This window comes from Callithrix jacchus, chromosome 5 (assembly GCF_049354715.1).
Source record: "Callithrix jacchus isolate 240 chromosome 5, calJac240_pri, whole genome shotgun sequence".
Taxonomy (NCBI): Eukaryota; Metazoa; Chordata; class Mammalia; order Primates; family Cebidae; genus Callithrix; species Callithrix jacchus.
In genome coordinates this window covers 42,337,627-42,361,391 of record NC_133506.1, presented here as the reverse complement: position 1 = coordinate 42,361,391, position 23,765 = coordinate 42,337,627, and the positions used below count along the sequence as shown (strand labels likewise).

General features: G+C 45.8%; 1 protein-coding gene across 7 annotated transcripts in view; it reads right to left on the bottom strand.

Moving 5' to 3' along the window:
* EYA2 (EYA transcriptional coactivator and phosphatase 2) overlaps positions 1-23,765 on the bottom strand; it is a 287,124-nt gene that overhangs the window by 29,952 nt on the left and 233,407 nt on the right. For all 7 annotated transcript variants that reach the window (XM_002747615.7, XM_078371823.1, XM_078371822.1 and 4 more), the window contains one exon: positions 16,304-16,393. In XM_002747615.7, the coding sequence (XP_002747661.1) occupies positions 16,304-16,393 (90 nt within the window). The remainder of the gene's footprint in view (positions 1-16,303; positions 16,394-23,765) is intronic.

The window sequence follows — 23,765 nt, the reverse complement described above, 5'->3', positions numbered from 1 at the left end:
CCTAGATCAGAGGTTAGTAAGCTATAACCCGGGGGCCAAATCTGGCCTGTCACCTGTCTATGTAAATAAAGTTTTTTTTTTTTTTTTTTTTTGAGTTTTGCTTTTGTTACCCAGGCTGGAGTGCAATGGCGCGATCTTGGCTCACTGCAACCTCTGCCTCCTGGGTTCAAGCAATTCTCCTGCCTCAGCCTCCCGAGTAGCTGGGACTACAGGTACACGGCACCATGCCCAGCTAATTTTTGTATTTTTAGTGAAGACGGGGTTTCACCATGTTGACCAGGATGGTCTCGATCTCTTGACCTTGTGATCCACCTGCCTCGGCCTCCCAAAGTGCTGGGATTATAGGCGTGAGCCACCGCGCCCGGCCGTAAATAAAGTTTTATTGGAACATGTCTATGTTTATGCATTCACATAGTGTCTGCAGCTGCTTTTGTGCTACTGCAGGAGAAGTGAGTGGCTGAGACAGGTCCGGTATGATGTGAAAGCCAAAAATATTTACTATCTGGCCCTTTACAGAAGTTTGCTGACCCTGGTCCGGGCCACTGCAATCACCTCCTCACTCTTCCTGCTCTCCTCCTCATCTACACCCTGCCCTCCCAGCCTAGTCTCCATCCAGCAGCCAGAGGAATCCTTGTTCAACCCTAAGTCAGATCATGTCCCTGTCCTGCTCAAATCCCCACAATGGTTCCCACCTCCCTCCAACTAAAGTCATAGTCCTCACAATGACCCCTGGCTCCATGTGGCCTGCCCACCCTTGGGTTCATCACCTCCGTGACCTCGTCTCCTACCCCCTCCTCACTACACCGCTCACACAGCGGCCTCCTGTGATTCCCTCAACAGTGGCACACTCCTGCTGCAGAGGCTTTGCATTGGCTGTTCCTTCTGCTTTGAATGTGTTTCCCTTCTCTTTCCCTCTGTCAAAAGTTTGCAAAAGGCTTCATTGATATCACCTCCTTTGTAAAAACTCTCCCGGCTTCACCCCAAATCAGGCTGAATGACTTTTTTTTTGAGACAGTCTCACTCTGTCACCCAGTTTTGAGTACAGCAGCGAGATCTTGGCTCACTCCAACCTCCACCTCTGGGGTCAAGCTATTCTCCTGCCTCAGCCTCCTGAGTAGTTGGGATTACAAGCATGCACCAACACGGCTGGCTAATTTTCGTCTACTTTTAGTGATGAGGTTTCACCATGTTGGCCAGGGTAGTCTTGAATTCCTGGCCTCAAGTGATCCTCCCACCTCGGCCTCCCAAAGTGCTGGGATTATAGGTGTGAGCCACTGGCCCAGCCCAGGCTGAATGACTTTTGTCTCTGTTTTTCCACTCTGTGGAGCCTCATATACTAAAAATGGCCATTTTCTTCTTTCATCCACTAAACCGGGAAACTCTGAAGGTAGCATACAGGTTTTACTGATTTTGTAAAAGTGGAGAATAGGGAAGCTAAAAGCACAGATTCTGGAACCTGGGTGCAATTCTGGCTCTGCTGTTCACTAACTGAATGACTTGGGCAAGGTATTGAGCCTCACTGAGCCTCAGTTTCCCCCTCTATAATTGAGCGACTGAATAGTACTTACCTCGTAGTGTACGGATAGTAAGGATTACATGAGTTAAATACAGTGCTTTGAAAAGTGCCTTGCCCATAGCAAAAACTGAGCTCAACAATGAGAGGCTCATGGATGATCAGCTCTGATGATGAGACAATTTACAGAAGCAAAGCAGAAAGCTATGTGTCCCGGTCCAGACTTCGTGGACAGGTCAGGATGCTATACATGGTGCATCTCAGGAAATGGGGGAAGAAGAAAAGAATGGGGGTAGAGACGTTTAGCTTCACGTATCCCAGGTGCTGGAGTTGGCATTCAAATGCTCATCTCTGAGCTCCAATCTCAGCCTGGCCTTTTTTAGGTGTGTGACCTTGGGTAAGTCACTTAACACCTTTGAGTCTTGAGATTTTTTTTTTTAAAGAAATAACCTTTTTATTTTGAAGTATATATTTATTGCCCCAGCCCTAGAATCAGCCATTTCTCCATGGAGCTCTGGTTTCTTTTTCTTGCAGCATGGTATTAAAACTATGACCTGGCAGTGAGTATCCTCATTGCTACAAGGGTGTCACTGCCTCTGAGCTCAGGTAACACAGCAAGGTCTTCAGTTTTCTTTTCTTTTTGAGACGGAGTTTCACTCTTGTCGCCCAGGCTGGAGTGCAGTGGCACGATCTCAGTTCACTGCAACCTCTGTCTCCTGGGTTCAAGGGATTATTTTGCCTCAGCCTCCCAAGTAACTGGGATTACAGGCGCCCACCACCACACACAGCTAATTTTTTTTGTATTTTTAGCAGAGACAGGGTTTATTTTGGCCAGGCTGGTCTGGAACTCCTGAGCTCGAGGTGATCGGCCCGCCTTGGCCTTCCAAAGTGCTGGGATTACAGGTGTGAGCCACCATGCCTGGCTGGTCTTCAGTGTTTTCTTTGTAAATTATGAAATATGGCTAATCCATCCACTTGCAGGTGTGTTACAAGGCAAGGGGCAGGTGCCAAATAAATGATACCAATTAGAGTCCAGACCCCTCTTTTCACCAGTGTGGAAACTAACACTCAGACAGGATCTGCAGAAAACTTCTGTACAGTCACAGGGCATGGACAAAGGTATCTGCTGGGACTGCAGAGGCCTTCCAGCTTCATCAGTGATGACAGCAATTTGTCCGCTTGTCATATGCTCTATAACTCCAGTGTTAGCTTTGGGGTGATGTTAGCTTCATAAAATGTGTGGGAGAGCATCCCATCTTTTTCTTTGCTCTGTAGTTTGTGCTGGATGAGATTCATCCTTTCCTTGAAGGTTTGTTGGAACTCTCGTTTAAAACCAGTGGGACCTGATGCCTTCTTTTTGGTGTGAAGGCACTAAGAAAGCACTTCCTCTTTAATGATTTAACACGTTTTCATGATCTTTGGTTTATTTATTTTCTATTTCTACTTGGGCTAATTTTGGTAATGTGTGTCTTCTTGAAAAGTGTCAATCTCATTTAGATTTTCAAATTCATTTCTAAAACAGTGTACCCGGCATTCTCGTAATGAAAAGAAGTGACCTCCCCTGAATTTTAGGGATGGTCCCCTTTTCATTCCGGATGTTGTTTACTGATCTCTCTCTCTTTCCCCTTGATTAAGTCGCTAAAATCTTACCTATTTTAATGGTCTTTCCAATTATTCTTATTAATTTTCCTGATTTTCTAACAAATGTCATTTAGGACTGTAAATGCCTATGCGGACCACCCTTCTGTATCCCATGGGTGTGATAGTTAGCACTCTTTTTTTTTTTTTTGAGATGGAGTCTCGCTCTGTCGCCCAGGCTGGAGTGCAGTTGTGTGATCTTGGCTCACTATATCCTCCGCCTCCTGGTTCAACTATTGTCCTGCCTCAGCCTCCTGAGTAGCTAGGACTACGGGTGTGTGCCACCATGCTTGGTAATTTTTGTATATTTAGTACAGATGAGGTTTCACCATCTTGGCCAGGCTGGTCTTGAACACCTGATCTCAAGCAATCTGCCCACCTCAGCCTCCCAGAGTGCTGGGATGACAGGCATGAGCCACCACCCCCAGCCGATACTTAGTATTCTTGTTGTTGCACATTGCTGATGGGTAAACTCAGTGACTAATACTTGTCAAAACCTGTTCTGATTAAGCTGGTGACAAGTGGGGCTTCTCAAACTTTCCTGCTGTGATTTGATCCCATTACTTTTTGTCCTTGGCTGCCTGGAGACTTGAATGCAGAAATTGTTGACAAATTTGTGTTAGAAAAATGACTCTCATCAGGGTCCTGACGGACTCCCTGGCTGCTGCTTCTCCTCTGAGGCAGGTATATTTTTTAAGTGTGATTGCTTAATGTTGCCTTCCGACTAGCCTGCGAGGAGGAGTCTACTCCCTGGGAGGGAAACCCTGGCCACATCTCTGATGCTGTCTGAATGTTTAACTTATCTTGAGAGCACTAAAGAGGCTGTGGCCCGAATTGCATTAAGGACCAGTTGGGCAGGATGCTTTGGAGAGCAGTTCAGTGCTAACACAGTGACATATTATTTTCCCGATAACTCCTAAACACCATAAATCACACGTTTAGCAACCAGGCCCAAGTGTCAGGCAGGCAGCCACGGCTGCCCTGATTTCAGCAACTTTGGAATCTCTCCGGCATGGTCTTTCCTAAAGCCCTGGGGTAGCTTGAAATGCTCCCCTTCCAGCCTGCCTGACTGCCTGACCATTCCTGCATTGGGCCAGGGATCCCTTTTGCCAAAGATCTTTAGGGTCATCTTGTTTCTCCTGAAAGACTGTTTCCTTATTTTATTTTCTGAGATGGAGTCTTGCTCTGTTGCCCAGGCTGGAGTGCAGTGGCGCTATCTTGGCTCACTGCAACCTCCATCTCCCAGGCCCAGGCGATTCTCCTGCCTTAGTCTTCCGAGTAGCTGGGTCTACACGCGTGCACCATCATGGCTGGCTAATATTTTTGTATTATTATTATTATTATTATTATTTTTTTTTTTTAGTAAAGACAGGGTTTCGCCACGTTGGCTGGGCTGGTCTCAAACTCCTGACCTCAAGTGATCGACCAGCCTTGACTTCCCAAAGTGCTGGGATTATAGTAGTGCGCTACCGTGCCTGGCCCCGTGAAAGACTCTTTTTTCATCCATTTGGTTGATCCATGTTCCTTTTTCACTTTTCAGTTCATCTCGAAACTCCATTCTCCATGAAAGATAAACACCCCAGCTGAGAAGTCAGCTTGGCCTGGGATCCAGTCTCCACATTCTTCTTATTAGCTGTGGGACTCTGGGAAAGGGGACTCTCTGGGCCTCAGTTTCCTCATCTGTAAAATGGAGATTTAAAAATCCATCTCCTTTGCAGCACTGCTGTGAGGATGCAGTGAGATGATTCATGTGCAATGCCAGGTACAAAATAAGAGCTTGATATGTGTCAGCTGCCGGGGAAGTGAACCTCTCTGTGCCTCAGTTTCCCACCTCGAACATGGGGATACATAACAGTACCTGCCTTCTGTGGTTGTTGTAAGGGTTAAAGAATGGGTACAGACAAGCCCTGTGGTCACTGCCAGAACCACGGTCCTCATGCAGGACACACCAGCTCCCACTGAGATTGTGTTTGTTACCCCACATGGACCCTCGCTCAGCTCCAACCCGGCCATCACCCCTTGTGACGCACTTCTAGAAGTGCATTCACATCCCTTGCATGCTGCTTGACCACCGCCAAGTGATTCATCCCCTCAGTGGGGAGTGAAGGAGGCCACTGTGTTCATATGTTTGGCTGTTGCTCTTTGTATGAGTCTTACTACGCATAAGGTGCTCTGCAAACTCACAGTGGAGGAATCTAAGAGTTCGATTTTTCATCTTACAAAGACATGAAAAATCTTGGTCAGCTGCGGTGGCTCACACCTATAATTCCAGCATTTTGGGAGGCTGAAGTGGGTCGATCACTTGAGGTCATGAGTTTGAGACCAGTCTGGCCAACACGGTGAAACCCTGACTCTACTCAAAATACAATTAGCTGAGCATGGTGGCACATGCCTGTGGTCCCAGCTACTTGGGAGGCTGAGGCACGAGGATTGCTTGAACCTGGGAAGCGGAGGTTGCAGTGAGCTGAGATCATGCCACTGCACTCCAGCCTGGGAGACAGAGCAAGACTTCATCTCAAAAAACAAAACAAAACAAACAAAAACAAAAACAGAAAAACACAAAGAGATAGAAAATATTCATCTCCTACATGAACACTTCTCCTCCTCCGGGTGTCAGATCTCACCTTTCCTCCGCCACACTTCTCAGGGACTCCAGCCCTCCCTTGCACTTTCCTTTCCTTTGAGTCCACTGTCTGCGGCCCTGCAGAGCTCCTAGATTCTTACTGGGAATCCTTCTCAAACTAGATGGACGTTGCTGTCCCTGGCAGAGGCAGCACAGAACCACGGGTAAGGGCAGGGACTCTGGGGCCAGGCCGCCTGGGTCTGAATATTGCCACTACCAACCGTGTGACTTGGACTGTTCACTTCACCACTCTCTGCCCCAGTTTCCCCATTTGTAAAATGGGTGTTATGAACTGAATGTTTGTGTCCCCTCCCAAAATTCATATGTTGAAAATCTACCCCCCCATGTGGCTGTATTTAGAGGTGGGGCCTCTAAGGAAGTAATTAAGGTTAAGTGAGGTCACCAATGGGATTGGTGTCCTTGTGAGAGGAGACACTAGACAGCTGTTTCTCTCTCTGGCTCTCTCTCCACTGAGGAAAGGCTGGGTGAAGACACAGCACAAAGGCAGCCATCTGCAAGCCAAGAAGAGGCCCCTCACCAGAAACCAACTTTTCCAGCACGTGGATCGTGGACTTCCGGTGTGCAGAGCTGCGAGAAAGAAAATTTCTGTCATGTAAGCTACCCACTGTGGTGTTTTGTTATGGCAGACTGAGCAGACTAGTACAGTGGGGATAATAAGAGGACTAAAGGAATTAAAACATAGAAGCCAACTAGAACAGTGCCTGGTATGTAGTGAGTGCTCAGTGTCCGTTATTATTGAGCTTTGCTTCAGAGGAAGAAGTAGGAAGTCAGCCAAGTTAAATACCTTCTTCAAGGTCTTCGCGCTCACAAGATTCAGGGTCAGAATTGGAACTCAGGTCCTCTGACCATAAATAGCATCCCACTCCTTCCACAGTGCAAGGCCTCTCAGTGGACAGCACTCACTTGGGTAGAGAACTGTTCCTTCATGTCACACCTTCATGGATTTAGCTACAGAGGAGCCCCACCTTTGAATCTCTCTTTCTCTCTTTTTTCTGATAGACTCTTGCTCTGCTGTCCAGGCTGGAGTGCAATGGCATGATCACAGTTCACTAAGTTTCAACCTCGCAGGCTCAATCCATCCTCTACCTGAGCTTCCCGAGTAGCTGGGACTATGGGCATTCATTACCACGCCTGGCTTTTTTTTTTGGTATTTTTTGAAGATTTGGGGTTTCACCATGTGGCTCAGGCTGCTCTGGAACTCCTGGGCTCCAGTGATCCTCCCACCTCTGCCTCCCAAAGTGCTGGGATTACTGGCGTGAGCCACTGCGCTTGGCCTCCTCATTTATCTTTACAGTGATGCGTCTTCACAAACCTATGCTTCATCCTAACCATCATTACTCATGACATCACTGGTTTGGTGCACTGGTCATTTTCCCCTGAAAACACTTGAAAAAAATACCATACATTCAACAAAGTGGTTTTTTGTTGTTTTGTTTTGTATTCTAATTAAGAGCAAACCACATTAAAACTGGATCATGCTGTGCACAAGGCATCCATAAACACTGCTCATCTGATTGACATCTCTCAGGGGCTCGTGTGGTGGGCATTTGTCGGGGGACAGTTCTACTTCGAACAAGACTATCCAAGATATTGGGTTGAGTCTCAACTCTTGACACCCAGGCTGGAGTGAAGTGATGCAATCTTAGCTCACTGCAACCTCTGCCTCCTGCCTATCCCCAGTTTCTTTTTTCTTTTCTTTTCCTTTTGTTTTTGAGACAGAGTCTCACTCTATGACCCAGGCTGGAGTGCCATGGCGCGTCGGCTCACTGCCACCTCCACCTCCCAGCTTCAAGTGATTCTCACACCTCAGCCTCCTGAATAGCTGTGATTATAGGCATCCGCCACCACACCTGGCTAATTTTTATATTTTCAATAGAGATGAGGTTTCACCATGTTGTCCAGGCTGGTCTTGAACTCCTGACCTCAGTTGGGAATGCTGCTCTAGTTAAACACACTGACACCGATGCAGATGTGAACATTCAGAATGCCCACTCAGAAAAAAAAAAACAAACGGTACGCTCCCCTGTCCTCCCAACACACAATGACACTGTTAAGGAGCAGGGCTGCTGAGTCACAATACAGGTGGTGGGAGGTATGTGCACAGTGTGGAGGGGTGATCCAGGGCAAACGCGCCAGACTAGAGGATCTAGCAAATGGGGAGAACAGGTCAGGGTCCAGGCACCCAGCTGGGGTTGCAGAATCAGAGACCAGGATTTGAGAAGAAAATGCAGTAAACAGAAATGGAGGTCTGTAAAACAGGAGGTGAGAATTAAGTGCTGTGACAGATTGCTATTTTTTGGTCCAGTATCTGTTCTCTCTGCTTCCATAGTGATGAAATTTTTAGTGAGGCATGACTGGCTACAATGAAGACTACAATTCCCAGCCTCCCTTGCTGGCCAATGGGATGTAAATGCAAGTATTGTGTGGCACTTCTGGGACATTCTTTGAGAGCCTCCAGGTGCTGTCTGAAAGGGAAAAGGCAGTTCTCTTTGCCCCTTCCTCTATTCTGATACCTGGAACTGAGATGTCACTATCTTGGATCCTGTGGACAAGACAGACACTTGAGGGTTGAAGCTTCAAGCTGGCAGGAACCTGGGTATCTGAACTCTTCATCAAGAAGAGGTCCCTGGATTATTGACCTCTAGAGTTCTGCACACAAGAGAAATACACACTGTTTTGTGTGGACCACTGTTAACCTACTTAATTTCTTTCTTTCTTTCTTTCTTTTTTAGACAGAGTTTCACTCTTGTTACCCAGGCTGGAGTGCAACGGCACGATCTCGGCTCACCGCAACCTCCACCTCCTGGGTTCAGGCAATTCTCCTGCCTCAGCCTCCTGAGTATCTGGGATTACAGGCACCTGCCATCATGCCCAGCTAATTTTTTGTATTTTTAGTAGAGACGGGGTTTCACCGTGTTGACCAGGATGGTCTCGATCTCTTGACCTCGTGATCCACCTGCCTCGGCCTCCCAAAGTGCTGGGATTACAGGCGTGAGCTACCGCGCCCGGCCTTAACCTACTTAATTTCTAATAAAGTCAATTTCTAATAAACAAAGTCAGTTTCCTGAAAGTTAGAAATTCCAGAAGGCAGTTGTTACCATGGATAGGGTCAGAGGGCAAGATCATCAACAGCCAAGAATCAGTGATTTACTGAGCACCTGCAATGTGCCAGTGATACAGCAGTGAACACAGTGGACACGTTCTCTGCCCTCCTGGAACACACAGCTGGTGGGGAACACAGAATTCACATCAATTATTTCAAATAATTAACGAAATGGTTACAAATAGTGCAAAATGTACGGCATTAAGTCCTGGGAGCGTATGATGGCAGAATCTAACCTTTCGTGGGGGAATCAAGTAAGACTTCCCTGAGGATGTGGCATTGGTTCAGAAATTTAAAAGGTGCATAGGAACTGGCGAGGCCTTGGACCTTGAGAATAAGAGGAGGGGAGAATGGTGGGGAAGTGTCTTCCAGACAGAGGGCATGGTGTGGGCAAAATCTTAAGGTAGTGGGGAGCATGAATGCTCAAGGAATTAAAAAAAAGCCCATTGGATCTGGAGGGAGTAAATGATGAAAAGAGTACAGGGAAAAGAATCCGGAGAAGCAGGTAGGGCCAGTCCATAAAAGTTCACTGAAAAGCTTCTTCTTCTTTTGTTTTTGAGATGGAGTCTTGTTCTGTTGCTCAGGCTGGAGTGCAGGGGCATGATCTCAGCTTACCACAACCTCTGCCTCTTGATTTCAAATGTTTCTCCTGCCTCAGCCTCCTGAGTAGCTGGGATTACAGGCGCCTGCCACCATGTCCAGCTAATTTTTGTATTTTTAATAGAGACAGGGTTTTGCCATGTTGGCCAGGCTGGTCTTGAACTCCTGACCTCAAGTGATCCACCCACCTCAGCCTTCCCAAGTGCTGGGATTACAGACAGGCTGAGCCACTGCACCCAGCCTACTGAAGAGCTCTAAGCAGAGGGTGATATGTTCAGCTTTCCTTTTCACCCCTCTGGCTACTATGAAGAGAACTGAAGAGAGGTATCGGGTTAAGACTGCCAGCTGACCCTCAATACCGACTTCATTTCCCTCCTTTATCTATAGTATCAGTTTTTATTGGCATGTGACTGCCCAGAATAAAGGCCACATTTCCCAGGTTCCTTTGCAGGAAGGTGTGGCCAAGTGACTACGTTCTGGCCAATGGGGCGTGAACAGAAGAGATAAGTGCAACCGCTGGGAGGTACCCTTCTCTGCCTCTGCCCACTTCTTTCCCCTGCTGCCTGGAATGTGCCTGGAATGTACCTGTGGAAGCTGCTGTGTGCAGTGGCTCATGCCTGTAATCCCAGCACTTTGGGAGCCCAAGGCGGGAAGATTCCTTGAGACTACAAGTTTGAGACCAGCCTGGATGCCATAGGAGACTCAGTCTCTACAGAAAATAAACATATTAGTGGAGCTTGGTGGTGCCTGCCTATAGTCCCAGCTATTCAGGAGGCTGAGGTAGGAGGATGGCTTGAGCTTGGGAAGTCAAGGCTGCAGTGAGCCATGATCATGCCACTGCACTCCAGCTTGGGTGACAGAGCAAGACCTTGTCTCTGGAAGTGGGGGTAAAGGAAGCCGCTGCGCCTGGGTTTCTGGCATGAAAGAGCTGCCTTCTGGCCCTAGATGGTTCACATTTCAGATTTCCTCATGAGAGAGAAGCAGACTTGTGTTTTACTTAAGCCTCTTTATTTTGATGAACTTGTATCCTAATTCATAGATAGCAGGGAGACTGTGAGAAGGCTGTGACGGCATCAAGGAGAAAGATGATGGTGACTTGGATCATAGAGGTAATAGAAAACGGAGTGGAGAGAGTGGACAGGGGCCAGGACCAGAGAATGCAGCAGAAACTCAGGCAAGGCGGGATGACGCCAGGCGCCTCCAATGTCAGCCCAGCCGCTGCTGTGTGACCACTGACTCCCTGTTCAGACACATTAATTCCACCCTCTAGGCTTCCTCCCCCAGCCACCTCCCTCCTGGGGCCAAACTGTTTACCTCCCTCTCACTACCTGGCCCTCATCATGCCAGCCCCTGGACATCTTCTTCAGGGACACCTCACCCAGGCACACCTCCTGGCTTCCAGAGGACACCCTGACATTGGCAGCTTGCCAGTTAAAGCAAGGGAGGGAGAGGAAGGCCCCCCTCCTCATTCTTGCTGCATCTTGCCTGTAAATCTCGTGTGTATTTATTTATTTTGAGATGGACTCTCTCTCTGTTGCTCAGTCTGGAGTGCAGTGGTGCGATCTTGGCTCACTGCAACCTCCGCCTCCTGGGTTCAAGCAATTCTGTTGCTTCAGCCTCCCAAGTAACTGGGATTACAGGTGCATGCTACCATACCCAGCTAATTTTTTAAATATTTTTAGTAGAGACAGGGTTTTTTCATGTTGGCAAGACTAGTCTCGAACTCCTGACCTCAAATGATCCACCGCCTCAGCCTCCCAAAGTACTGAGATTACAGGCATGAGCCATCATGCCTGGCCCAAACTTGTGTTCTTGTAAATATATCAAGAAGAAGGTAAAGTCTGGCAGGCAGGAGGTACCCAGGACAATTGTCAACATGCCTGCCATTGTAACCAAGAGAATGGGGGATGTTACAGTCTTCAGGGCCACCAAACTCCATGGATGTAGATGGCAAATTGCCACAGAGTTTCAGTGGTGTGATGAGCTGATAATGAAAATCTGCAGTCGGAGAGTCAGCCTACCTTCTCTGTCTACTTTAGAACCCTTTTCTTCTGGCTTTGTATCTATGATGCCTTTGTTTATGGTTACCTTTGCTTGTTAAGCTCTTTGTCATGCCCGAATGAGATGCCCCTTTGCTGAAATTTGGAAACATCTTTAATAACATTGCCTATAAAGTTTCAGCGATTCAACATGAATCTTGGTTTTAAATGTATTTTAAAGTTGTGACATCTCAAAACATAAATAATGCTATTTATCATTATTTTTTTTGGAGATGGAGTCTCCCTCTGTCTTCCAGACTGGAGTGCAGTGGCACAATCTCTGCTCACTACAGCTTTCTTCTCCTGGGTTCCAGTGATTCTCCTGCCTCAGCCTCCTGGGTAGCTGGGATTACTGGCGCCTGCTACCATGCCTGGCTAATTTTTATATTTTTAATAGAGATGGGGTTTCATTACGTTGGCTGGGCTGGTCTTGAACTTCTGACCTCAAGTGCTCCATCTGCCTCAGCCTCCCAAACGGACGTAATCCACTGTGCCAGGCCAATCCTAGACCATTCTTTAAAACCCACGGTTTCCTTCACCTGGGAGTCTGGGAGTTGCAGTTGCTGATTTAACGTGGACACCCGCTTCAATCCTTGACCCCTGCAGTCTGTTCTCCACCAGGTAGCCAGAGGCAGCTTCTCAACCAAAGTCACATCATGTTGTTCCAAACCCTCCAATGGCTTTTGTCACCTTCAGCTGTTATCCAAAGCCTTATGATGGCACAAAGGCCCCACCCCCTTTGCCCGCCACAATTCTTCCTGTTCCTTCTGCTTCTGTCTCCCCAGTGTCCTCCCAGTTTCTGGAGCCCAACAACTCTGACCATGCCTCGGCCTTTACACAGCGCTTCTCTCTATCTGGAACACTCTCCCCCCAGATATCGGCATGGCCTCCTCCTCCACCTCTTTCAGGTCTTTGCTTAAAAGTCAGAGGAGCCTGGGCACGGTAGCTCACACCTGTATCCCAGCACTTTGGGAGGTTGAGGAGGGTGGATCACTTGAGGTCAGGAGTTCCAGGCCACCCTGACCAACAAGGTGAAGCCCTGTCTCTACTAAAAATACAAAAATTGTCTGGACATGGTGGTGTGCACCTGTAATCCCAGCTATTTGGGAGGCTGAGGTAGGAGATCGCTTGAACCCAGGAAGTAGAAGTTGCAGTGAGACAAGATTGCACCACTGCACCTCCAGCCTGTGCAGCAGAGCAAGACTCTGTCTCAAAGAAAGAAAAAAAAAATCAGAAGAGCCTTTCCTGGATATAAGAAGTAAAAAGCAAAAAACAAAAGTCCCCATGACAGCTCCTCCCTGACTCTCTCCAGAGCACTTTTCTCTGACGTTCATTTTGCATTCCATAGTTTATGGTCAGCCTCCTGAACTGGAAGGTCCATGCCTTGTGGGGATGGATCTTGCTATGCTTGGTTTGCTGCTGAACTCACAGCACTTCCACTGGGGCCTGGCAAACGCCAAGCTCTTCATGAAGAGCCACTGGATGTGGGAAGGAAGCCCCTTACAGGTGGCACTACAGTCTTGGAGAACAAAGGCTTCTGGCTTTGCCGGGCCTCGATCACGCCTCTCCCCGGTCCACACGGCTTCCCTGGGCAGCTGCGGAAGGCTGTGCTTTAGATTTTGACAGGGGCTGCCTTGCACCAACAAACAATATGTTTTCACTTGTGTGAATTTTGACTTCATCATCATATAACATGGTTTCAATTCTGCTGAGGTGCCCTGGGGGCTTCTGGCACTGGGGACATTTTTGAAATAAATTTAGAAAATAAAAACAAACTAGGTTCCCTAAGTAGCTCCAGCTGGTAATTAAGATCCTCCTCCTCGAGGTGCAACGTCGACTTGGGGGCCAGAGAGAAACAGCAGAGCGGGGCAAGACTCTGAAGACATCAGCATGAAACACACAAATCCTGCAGAATACCTGGCTCTGAGCTGCAGGTTCAACCAAGATCCACAAAGTACCTATTCCATACCTGGCGTTGTTATTGCAGGGGAGGTTCAAACTCATGTTTCTGCTGGCCGATCTGGCACCTTCACCAGGGTGTCACAGACATCTCAAACCCCATGTGCCCCAGACAGAGGGATGGAATCCTCCACTGCATACCCAATACCTTCTCTGTGGTGCCTATCTCAGTGAAGGACAACGCATCCCGGTCAGATCAAACCCAGGAGTCCTTGCACCTCTCTCTCCCCCAAACTCCACATCCAGTCTCTCAGCAATTCCTCTTGGCTTCAGCTCATCCTGAAGTCCACATCTTCCTAACACCTGGATCCAGTCCATTTTCTTCTCTTGCTTGGACTATTGCAGTAACCTCTTAGCTGGTCTCCCTGCCTCCTCCACATTTCCTTTTTTTTTTTTTTTTAAGATGGAGTCTCACTCTGTCACCCAGGCTGGAGTGCAGTGTCATGATCTCGGCTCACTGCAACCTCTGCCTCCTGGGTTCAAGTGATTCTCCTGCGTCAGCCTCCTGAGTAGCTGGGATAACAGGTGGCTGCCACCACACCTGGCTAATATTTTTGTATTTTTAGTAGAGATGGAGTTTCACTGTGTTGGCCAGGCTGGTCTTGAACTCCTGACCTCACGTGATCCGCCTGCCTTGACCTCCCAAAGTGTTGAGATTACAGGCGTGAGCCACCGCGCCCAGCCCACATTTCCCCTCTGACTGCCCATTCTCCACGCAGCAGCCAGAGAGGTCTTTTTAACACATAACCCAGATCACGTGGCTTTCCTGCTTAATGCCAGCTTGCCTCAGAGATGTCCATGGCACTTAGAATGAACTTTGGTTGCTGTGATATCTCCTGCCCCAGTCTCATCTACCCTGGCCGCCTCCATAACTTTCCTCCTGCGCTACGGCCACCATGCCTTCTCTCTGATCCTAGGGGCTTCATGCTTGTTCTCACTCAGGACCTTTGCACTTGCTGTCCTGCCCCCGACCTCTGCCCCCGATCTCCATCTGGCCGGCTGCTTGTCATCATTTAGTTCAAGTGTTACCTCCTCAGGAGGCCTTCCATAGACCAGCCCCCTCAAGAATGCCGCCCCCCGCATCCTCCTCGCATCTGATTGCTTTATTTTCTTCGCATGCTTTTTATTATCATAAATGATCTTGTTTATGGATTTGTTTGGTTGTTTACTGCCTGAGCTCTAGGGATTCAGGGTGAATCACACAGAGTCATTGCGGTTCTCACAGAAGTGGGGGCAATAAGCAAGAATGAAATCGACCCTGAACTTTTCAACTACAAGGGCCAGTAATTTCCACTTTTTGTTAAAGCGAGTTTGGTTTTGATCTTTGCAATTGGCTGAGTCTTTACTGCATTAGGCTCCGTAAATACTCGCTGCATTCAATGGCCACAGTTTTGGTTGTCTTTCTCTCTGTGTCCTTCAAGCCACAGACGTCATCGTGAAGTGAGCGTGCACTTTGCTTTTGAATAAAGAGACAGTCCCAAGCCTTGAAGCCAGTGGTATTTATTCTCCATTGCTCCAAAGCTCTCTTTCTTCTTCGAGTTTCTACCTAGTTCTGCTCTTTGAACAGATGTTGGGCAGAGAATATCAGTTCCATTTTACAGATGTCAAGACTGAGGCCAAGAGGCTTACATAGATTGGACAAAACACTAGATTGATTATTTCAGCAAGGATTCCTCTCTCTCTGGAATGCTAGCCTGCAAACTAGAAAGAAAAATCTGTATGCCTTCCCAATGATAAATGTTAGTAGCACCTTGGGCTAGCCAGGACAGACTTGAAATCCATAACTTTTATATTTCTACTTCACAGATTAGTCCCCAGGGATAGTCCAGGAAAAAAACATTCCTCCTAAGAGAAACAGAATTTCTCTTTTGTATACAGTTTTATTTTAGGTTGCCTTTATTTTTCAATCTGTTGAACCAATAAGGTGAATATAATTTACAAAGCCAGAAGATTCCCATACTGATCCTTTTATCGGCCCAAACCCCTTCTTCACATCAGAGAAAGTTGCTTTCTCTTTCATTAGAGGGAAGTAACTCACTGTATTTCCCTCTTTACTTTGGCTACCAGGAATTGACACACTCTGAACTTGATCGCAATAGTTAGCCCAAGCCTGGAATGTTTTGGTAAAACTTCTTACTCTTATTCATGACATAGCTTTGTATCCCTTTGCCTCTGCTTTACTAGTTCTACTTTAAACATGTTTCCCGTTCAGAATCCTTTCTGACATAGGCTGGGTATAAACAAATGAATTCAATTTATTTTTGAAGCTGCTCTCCCGCTTTTTTTCTACCTCCCTTGCATCTTGCTTAGGGGCTCAGGAGCAGATCCTTTAAATAAGCATATTCCCTCTGCTCACTCTCACTCTTTCTCTTTGTAAAACATGCTTTCAGGGGAATGTAAATTGTTTTTAAAAGCTTCCATCCTGGCCCACTGCTAATTATTGCTGACCCGGGAGGATCTGTACTAATTTGCCTTAATAAACTTATTAAATAGCAAATTTCAGGAGGAAGAAACTACATAGCCCTTATTGGATTAGTACAATTGCCAGTGTACATCACTAGTGGAACAGAGAAGGGCCTGTTAACTGCATAGGAAAGCTAGGGAGATAACTCAGCTAAGTATGTTTCCAATAAACCATCGCCAGCCACAGTTTTGGGCCTTTTTGGGGGTTGCCAGTAAAAGTTTCAAACTTCTAAAAGAAAAAGAAAAAAAGAAAGAAAGAAAGAAAAGGCAGCATCCTTCTTCCCATAAACTAGATGCAGGTGATTAAACATGGCAAATATTAAATGAAACCAGCAACCACAAACCTCCAGGTCATTGAAGAACAGATGTGTATCTGCAAGGTTGAAGATCATCTCTTCCATCATCAGGCCAATGCGCACGGATGTTGTGGTGTCCTGTGAGGCAGAGAAGAGGAAAATCACATGAGAGGGAGCCTGAGTAATTTTAGCCACCCTTTTGGTCCCATCCCACTGCTGAAAAGCAGTTTTGGGTTTTCCTTATCTGCTCGGTTCGTGCATGGCCTAAAATGTGTCTCTGTGTGAGGCCAATGTGATAATCATATCCGTCACACAGCTTCCAGCATCTTACTTCTTTTTTTTTTTCCTGAGACAGAGTTTCGCTCTTATTGTGCAGGCTGGAGTGCAATGATGCAATCTTGGCTCACCGCAACCTTCTCCTCCTGGGTTCAAGTGATTCTCCTGCTTCAGCCTCCTGAGTAGCTGGGATTACAGGCATGTGCCACCATGCCGGCTATTTTTTTTGTATTTTTAGTAAAGACAGGGTTTCACCATGTTGGCCAGGCTGGTCTCAAACTCCTGACCTCAGGAGATCCACCCGCCTCGGCCTCCCAAAGTGCTGGGATTACAGGCATGAACCACTGCTCCCGGTCTCAATTCTAGTTTTTCACCATTTCTAGTTTTTACCCTCTCTAGTATTTAAATCTCCTTGAAAATGACCCTGGGTTTGCAATAGTGTTCAGTGTTGCAGGGACATGTATCACAGACACAGCTGTAATAAAAAATGTCCTCTTGGCAAATGCCTGTTTTCAGGGGTTCCCTCCAACACATTTTTATTTTCAAGGAGGTCTGGAAGATTTTAGTATAAACTGCTGGGAGAGTTGGGATGTGGAATCTCTCTATGCATGCTGCCTTACTCCTCTTGATACTTAAAACATCCCTGTTATCCAACAATAGAGGATTAATGATAAAAACACACAAACACAAATGCACTATGGTACATTCAGAGAAGACAGAACTAGGCAGCCATTATACAAATGAAGTCATGGTAGGAGCTACTGATAAGAAACTGTCATCAAGAGATACAGTGCTAAGTAACAAAAGCAAGCCGCAACACAGTGTAACGTATGAATTTGCACAACTGTGCAATGGAAGTGCCTCCCTTCTCTATACACAGTGTGGTAGGCTGCACTGCTGTTCACCCATATTTGGGATCCCTCCCTGAGGTGCTTCTCCCTGCAAAAGGATGAAATGTTAGCAGGGGTTGGCAAACGGCAGCACCCAGGCCAAACCTGGCCTGCTGCTTGTTTTTGTATGACAGATGAGTTAAGAATGGTTTTTACATTTAAAAAAAAAAATCAGTCTATTGTCTACAGTTCCTCTTGTACTAGAAAGTCAGAGGTGTGTCCCACAAAGCCTAAAATATTTACCATCCAGCCCCTGACACATACCCTCCCTGTTCAACTCAGGTTATGATTGAGTAATATTGGGAGGACATGGAGAGAACCTTTGCATATGTGTGATGGGGTCAAGGATGAGAAAAGAGAGCTTGATTCTTGTATTTTGGGAAGCAAGAGATCATACCTAAAACTGAGAAAACATACTTCTTGTACATGCTACAAGAAGTAGCAAATACACGTTACTTAGAAACTGGACCATGCACCTTGCTTTGGCCAGTGATATGTGGGCAAAAGTTATGTTTCACTTTCGGTCAGAAGTTGTTTTGTTTTGTTTTTTTTTTGAGATGGAGTTTCACTCTTCTGTTGCCCAGGTTTGAGTGCAGTGGCACGATCTCAGCTCACCACAACCTCTGCCTCCTGGGTTGAAGCGATTCTGCTGCTTCAGCCTCCCACGTAGCTGAGTAGCTGGGACTACAGGCATGTGCCCCCACACCCCGCTAATTTTGTATTTTTAGTAGAGATGGGGTTTCTTCATGTTGGTCAGGCTGGTCTCCAACTCCTGACCTCAGGCGATCCTCTTTCCTTGGGCTCCCAAAGTGCTGAGATTACAGGTGTGAGCCACAGCACCCAGCCTGGTCAGAAGTTTTTAAGAGCCAGTACATGCCTCCCATGCACTCTCTTTTCTCACTGCACAAGGCTGTAAATATTCTGGATACTTATTCTGTTAGCCTGAAAGGCAGCTATATTTACCACTATACCACCAATGCCCACACATATTCTGTTGGCCTGGGTTCCAGAATAAAGATGATATGGATCAGAGATACAGCTGACCACAATGGACGTATATCATAAATGAGAAGTAGATGAGATTTTGGGGATGTTTGTTACTGCAGCATACCCTCACCTATCCTCAATTATACACATGAGAAATATGTAACACAATGGTTTTCACCCCTGGCTGCATATTGTAATGCTATGAGAAGCCTTTAAAAATTCTGATACCCAGGCTGCTCTCCAGACCAATAAAATCAGAATTGCTGAGGGTGGGGTCCAGGCACCAAGTTTAAAGCTCCCCAGGTGATTTCAATATGCAGTCAAGATTAAGAACTGCTAGTCTAGAAGGATATAAAACAAACCGTTAATAATATTCCTGGCTAATATCTATGCAGTGCTTTCTCTGTGCCACTTTATAAGTATTAATTCATTTAATCCCCACAAAGCTCTGTAAGGTGAACACTATTATTTTTACATTGCTATGGTTTGGATGTGGTTTGTCCCTGACACAACTCATGTTGACATTTGATCCCCAGTATGGCAGTGTTGGGAGGTAAGGCCTAGTAGGAGGTGTTTGGGTCATGTAGTGGGGGTGGGTTCCTCATGAATAGATTAATGCCTTCCCATGGGAGTCAGTGAATTCTCACTCTCTCAGGAATGGATTAGTTTCTAAGAGAGTGAGGTTTTTTTTTTTTTTTTTTTTTTTTCTGAGATGGAGTCTTGCTCTGTTGCCCAGGCTGGAATGCAGTAGCTTGATCTTGGCTCACTGCAACCTCCACCTCCTGGGTTCTTGCAATTCTCCTGCCTCAGCCTCCCAAGTAGCTGAGACTACAGGCACATGCCACCACACCCAGATAATTTTTTGTATTTTAGTAGAGACGGGGTTTCACCGTGTTGCCCAGGCTGGTCTCAAACTCCTGAGCTCAGGCAATCCGCCAGCCTCAGCCTCCCAAAGTGCTGGGGTTACAGGCATGAGCCACCACACCTGGCCTGAGAGCGAGTTGTTAAAATAGTTGACCTCCTCTCTCCTATGTGATCTCTGTACACATTGATTCCCCTTCCACTTTCCACCATGAGTAGAAGCACCAGGTACAGCTGCCCAATCTTGAACTTGCCAACCCCCAGAATCATAAGTCAAGTAAATCTCTTTTCTTTATAAATTATCCGGCCTCAGGTATTCTCTTATAGCAACATTAAATGGACTAAAACAACTATTTTATAGATAAGGAAACGGAGGCACACAAAGGTTAGGCAACTTGTTCAAGGCCATACAAGCTAACAAATGTTAGATTAGAACACAGGTAAACTGGTTCTGAAACAACACTGCTTTTGAGGACTCAAAGGGGCTGAGTTGGGAGAGGAGAGATAAGGGCCTTGTTTCCTCACTCCATACAGTCCTTTTACTGTTTAAATTTTTCACTGGAGACTGTATTATTTCTATTATAAAAAAATTAAGGACATAAACCCTTCTTGACCCTTTAAAAAAGAAGAAAAAAAATGCAGCTGGTGATCTCAGCTCCACACACAACTGTGAAGAATCAGGCCCAGGAACACGGCCATTAGGCAAAACACTTCATCAAGGCCCTGAGAGCCAAAGCTTAGCACTCTTGGTCCTGGCTGGAAGTCGGCGGGGCAGGGTACTCAGTGAAAAATGAAGAGCAAATGAGGAAAACAAACTTCTCAGGGCCTAGGAGGGAATCAGTGTGTGACCTGGGAAAAGGTTTGGCATTACTCATATCAAAAGCATTTCACCACTGCACGATCCCACACTCCTCATTGACAGAGCAATTTGTGTACCTGATCACTGATGACCAACCCTCCATGCACTGGACAAGAAGCAAGAAGGAGCTGCCACCCAAACTTGTTTGCTGAAAGGATTTATTCTGAAAGATGTCACCTCCCAGGCCAGCACACAGAGAAGGAAAAGTAATTATTGTATACAAAATGATTTCCCTGTGAAAAGTATTTATAGAGTTGTAAGAAGGCAAATACCGTATATTGATGAAGCTCAACTTTTGACTGATTGATATTGGGAAGACATGAAGAGAAAGTTTGCATGTTTGTGATGGGGTCAAGGGTGAGAAAAGAGAGCTCAATTCATACATATTGGGAAGCCAGAGATCATGCCTATCACAGGGGGGAAAAAAAAGAATCAAGAAGTAGCACCTAAGGATGTTACTTAGAAATTTGTGGGTTACATCTTTCAAAGCAGCAGCAAGATTTGAAAGTTGTTACCCCCAGGCACAAAACAAGGGTGGTGGGAAGTCACGGAGGACTGCTGTTTTCCACAAATATTCCTTTGTAGAATTATGCCTATTAAACCATAGGCATATGTTTCTTTGGTTAAAAATTCAAGGTGGATTATGAGGCCAGGAGTTCTAGACCAGCCTGGCCAACACGGTGAAACCTCGTCTCTACTAAAGATACAAAAATAAGCCGGGTGTGGTGACACATGCCTGTAATTCCAGCTATTTTGGAGGTTGAGGCTGGAGAATCGCTTGAACTCAGGAGGCAGAGGTTGCAATGAGTTGAAATTTTGCACTCCAGTCTGGGAGACAGGACAAGACTTTGCCTCAAAAAAAAAAAAAATTAAAACTAACAGGCAACATACTCAGTAATTCCACTTTTATCTATCCTACAGAAAATTTCATACACATGAGCAAGGGGATATATCAAAGATGCTCATTACGGAATTGTTAGTAAATAGTAAAAGATCGGGAATAACTTAGCTATCCCTTCAAAGGAGACTTGAAAAATGAAATGTGGTCTATTCATACAATGGGAAATGAAATTTCAAGGGATGGAATTGAACCAGATCACCACGTATTAACCGGGACACATCAAAAAATATATTGGAGTAAAAAAGGTTTTCTGACTGCAATATGTACTATGTACTGTATGTTATTACTATTTATTAGAGATACATAAAATGTTACTGTATTTTCCATGGGCACTTATATTTTTATACATATTTGAAAGGATGGACACAAAAAAAGGCAGTTCCTTTTAGAAGGCAGAGAGGGGGAAACAGGAATTAAAAGTGATGGTCAAAGTGAACTTTAGTATTATCTAGAATATTCTAGATTTTTTTGAGACAGAGTCTCATTTTGTCACCCAGGGTAGACTGGCACAATCTTGGCTCACTGCAGCCTCCACCTCCCAGTTCAAGCAATTCTCCTGCTTCAGTACCCAAATAATTGGGACTACAGGTGTGTGCCACCATGCCCAGCTAATTCTTTTGTATTTTTTGTAGAGATGGGGTTTCACCATGTTGCCCAGGCCGATCTCAAACTCCTGAGCTCAAGCAATACACCCACCTTTGCCTCCCAAAGTGTTAGGATTAACATGAGCCACCATGCCCAGTCTTCTAGAATTTTGAAAAGAGAAGGGATTCAAATATTTATCATATAATTAAAAATTTTTCTAAAAATTAAAGACACCCAAATGTTTCTATGACAAGCCTTTAGAATACCTACCTACTCTTTGGGCATTCTTATTATTTCATATTTTCCTAAGATTGTTTTAAGCTATGTAGGTGGTAACTCTTTTCAAAAAACTGGACAAAAACTAGTTGCACAGAGGCAGAAAAGTCTGGAATAGCCTCAGAAAAGCATGGCTAACTCAGGAGTGAAGTAACACAGTGTTGTCCTGGCTCAGAACACTTTATCCAACTAAAAAATGTTTTTCCAGGGTTGCAGAGACCGAGAAACTAAAAGAAAAAACAATTGGTCGGGACTCAGGATTAATTTATGTGAAATACATCTGGAGTCAGGACAAGACAAAAGCCATCAGTTTCATCCTGGGCTGCCTGCTGAACGCAGCCCTATTATACACCATAAACACTGATTCCACCTGGGTGTCTTGGCTTTAGTCACCGGGGACAGGTTGGAGGGGAACCCTCTGCCCGACCCAGAACTTCTCCCAGTCAAATAAAGCCTAAAATATGACAGCTTTCACACCATGCTCTTCAGCGAATAAAGGGCCACTGACCCTTTCAAGTCAGCCTGATCCCTCTACCACCTAACACTGCAGTGAGGATTAAATCAGGTGGCATGTGTGGAATCACCTAGCCCAGGGCCTGGACTGCAGCAGGCACTTCACAGGCATTGGCTATTTTCAAAATCCCCCAGTCCCCTTCCCTGAGCCTTTAAGCAAAGAATCTGTTTTTGCAAACCCAGCAGGAACACCCCAAATCAGTTGGTACAAAAGCTTTTAACATGCCACTCACATGAAACCCATTTTCTTACACATTACATATTCTTTGGATTAAAAAGAAAAATCAGTGGTTAATTTCCTAAACAAGCAACAGCATAAGTAGATTACTTAAAAGAAAAGAAAAGAAAAAAAAGATCAATTTAAACCAGAATGAACTGAGAAGAGGTAGTTTTTCCAAAACAGGCTTCATGGTCCTGGGAAGGACCATGCTGGGGGCTGCGGGTGGGGGTGGATGGAATGTCATCTTGGTTTGACTAGAGAATTTGTGGGTGGTTCTCTTGCAGTGAAGGTACAGATCAGACAAAGGCATTGCTGATTTTCTCAGCATGCCCTAATGTTCTACAGATTTCTCTGGGTTCAGTTTTGATGATGGTGTGGTGGGCTCTGCGTATTTGTTTGGGAGGCTGGTGAGGAGGCTTTGAGTTGGAACTGCCCCTCAGGGGAGAGGCTATGGACCTGGATGGCAGCTCAGTAACATAATTATCATGCATTCTTGATGAAGGTCTTTTTTTTTTTTTTTTTTTTTTTGAGACAAGGTCTTCCCTGTCACCCAGGCTGGAGTGCAGTGGAGTGATCACAGCTCACTGCAGCCTTGAACTCCTGGGCTCAAGGCTCAAACAGTCCTCCTGCCTCAGCCTCCCAAATAGCTAGGACTAGAGATGTGTGCTAGCACATCTGGCTTATATTTTATTTTGTGTAGAGACAGGGTCTTGCTATGTTGCCCAGGGTAATGTCAAACTCCTCGCTTCAAGTGATCCTCTTGCCTCAGCCTCCCAAAGCATTAGAATTATAGGCAAAGTTATCTTAATTAGAGGAGGACAGGGGGGTCTTTCACCATGTAGGCAGCCCAAAGGTCTGCCAGGTGGGTCACTATCTTGGGATGTATGGTTGTATTTCTTGGGGAGAGGGATAAGAGTGTAAAAAAAATGTCTTTCCTAAGATAAAGCTAATCTGATATAAAGCAAACATGAGTGAAGAAAATGGCGTGTTGGTTCCCGGAGGTTTCAAACTGTGAATGCCAAAGTTATTCCTAGTTAATTAAGACTAAACGGTTGTTTTCTATCAAGTGTGTCAACATCCTGAAATTTATCAGCTCTCCAATTTAAGCCATATTGGAAGTCTGCTTCCCAGTCCACATAGAT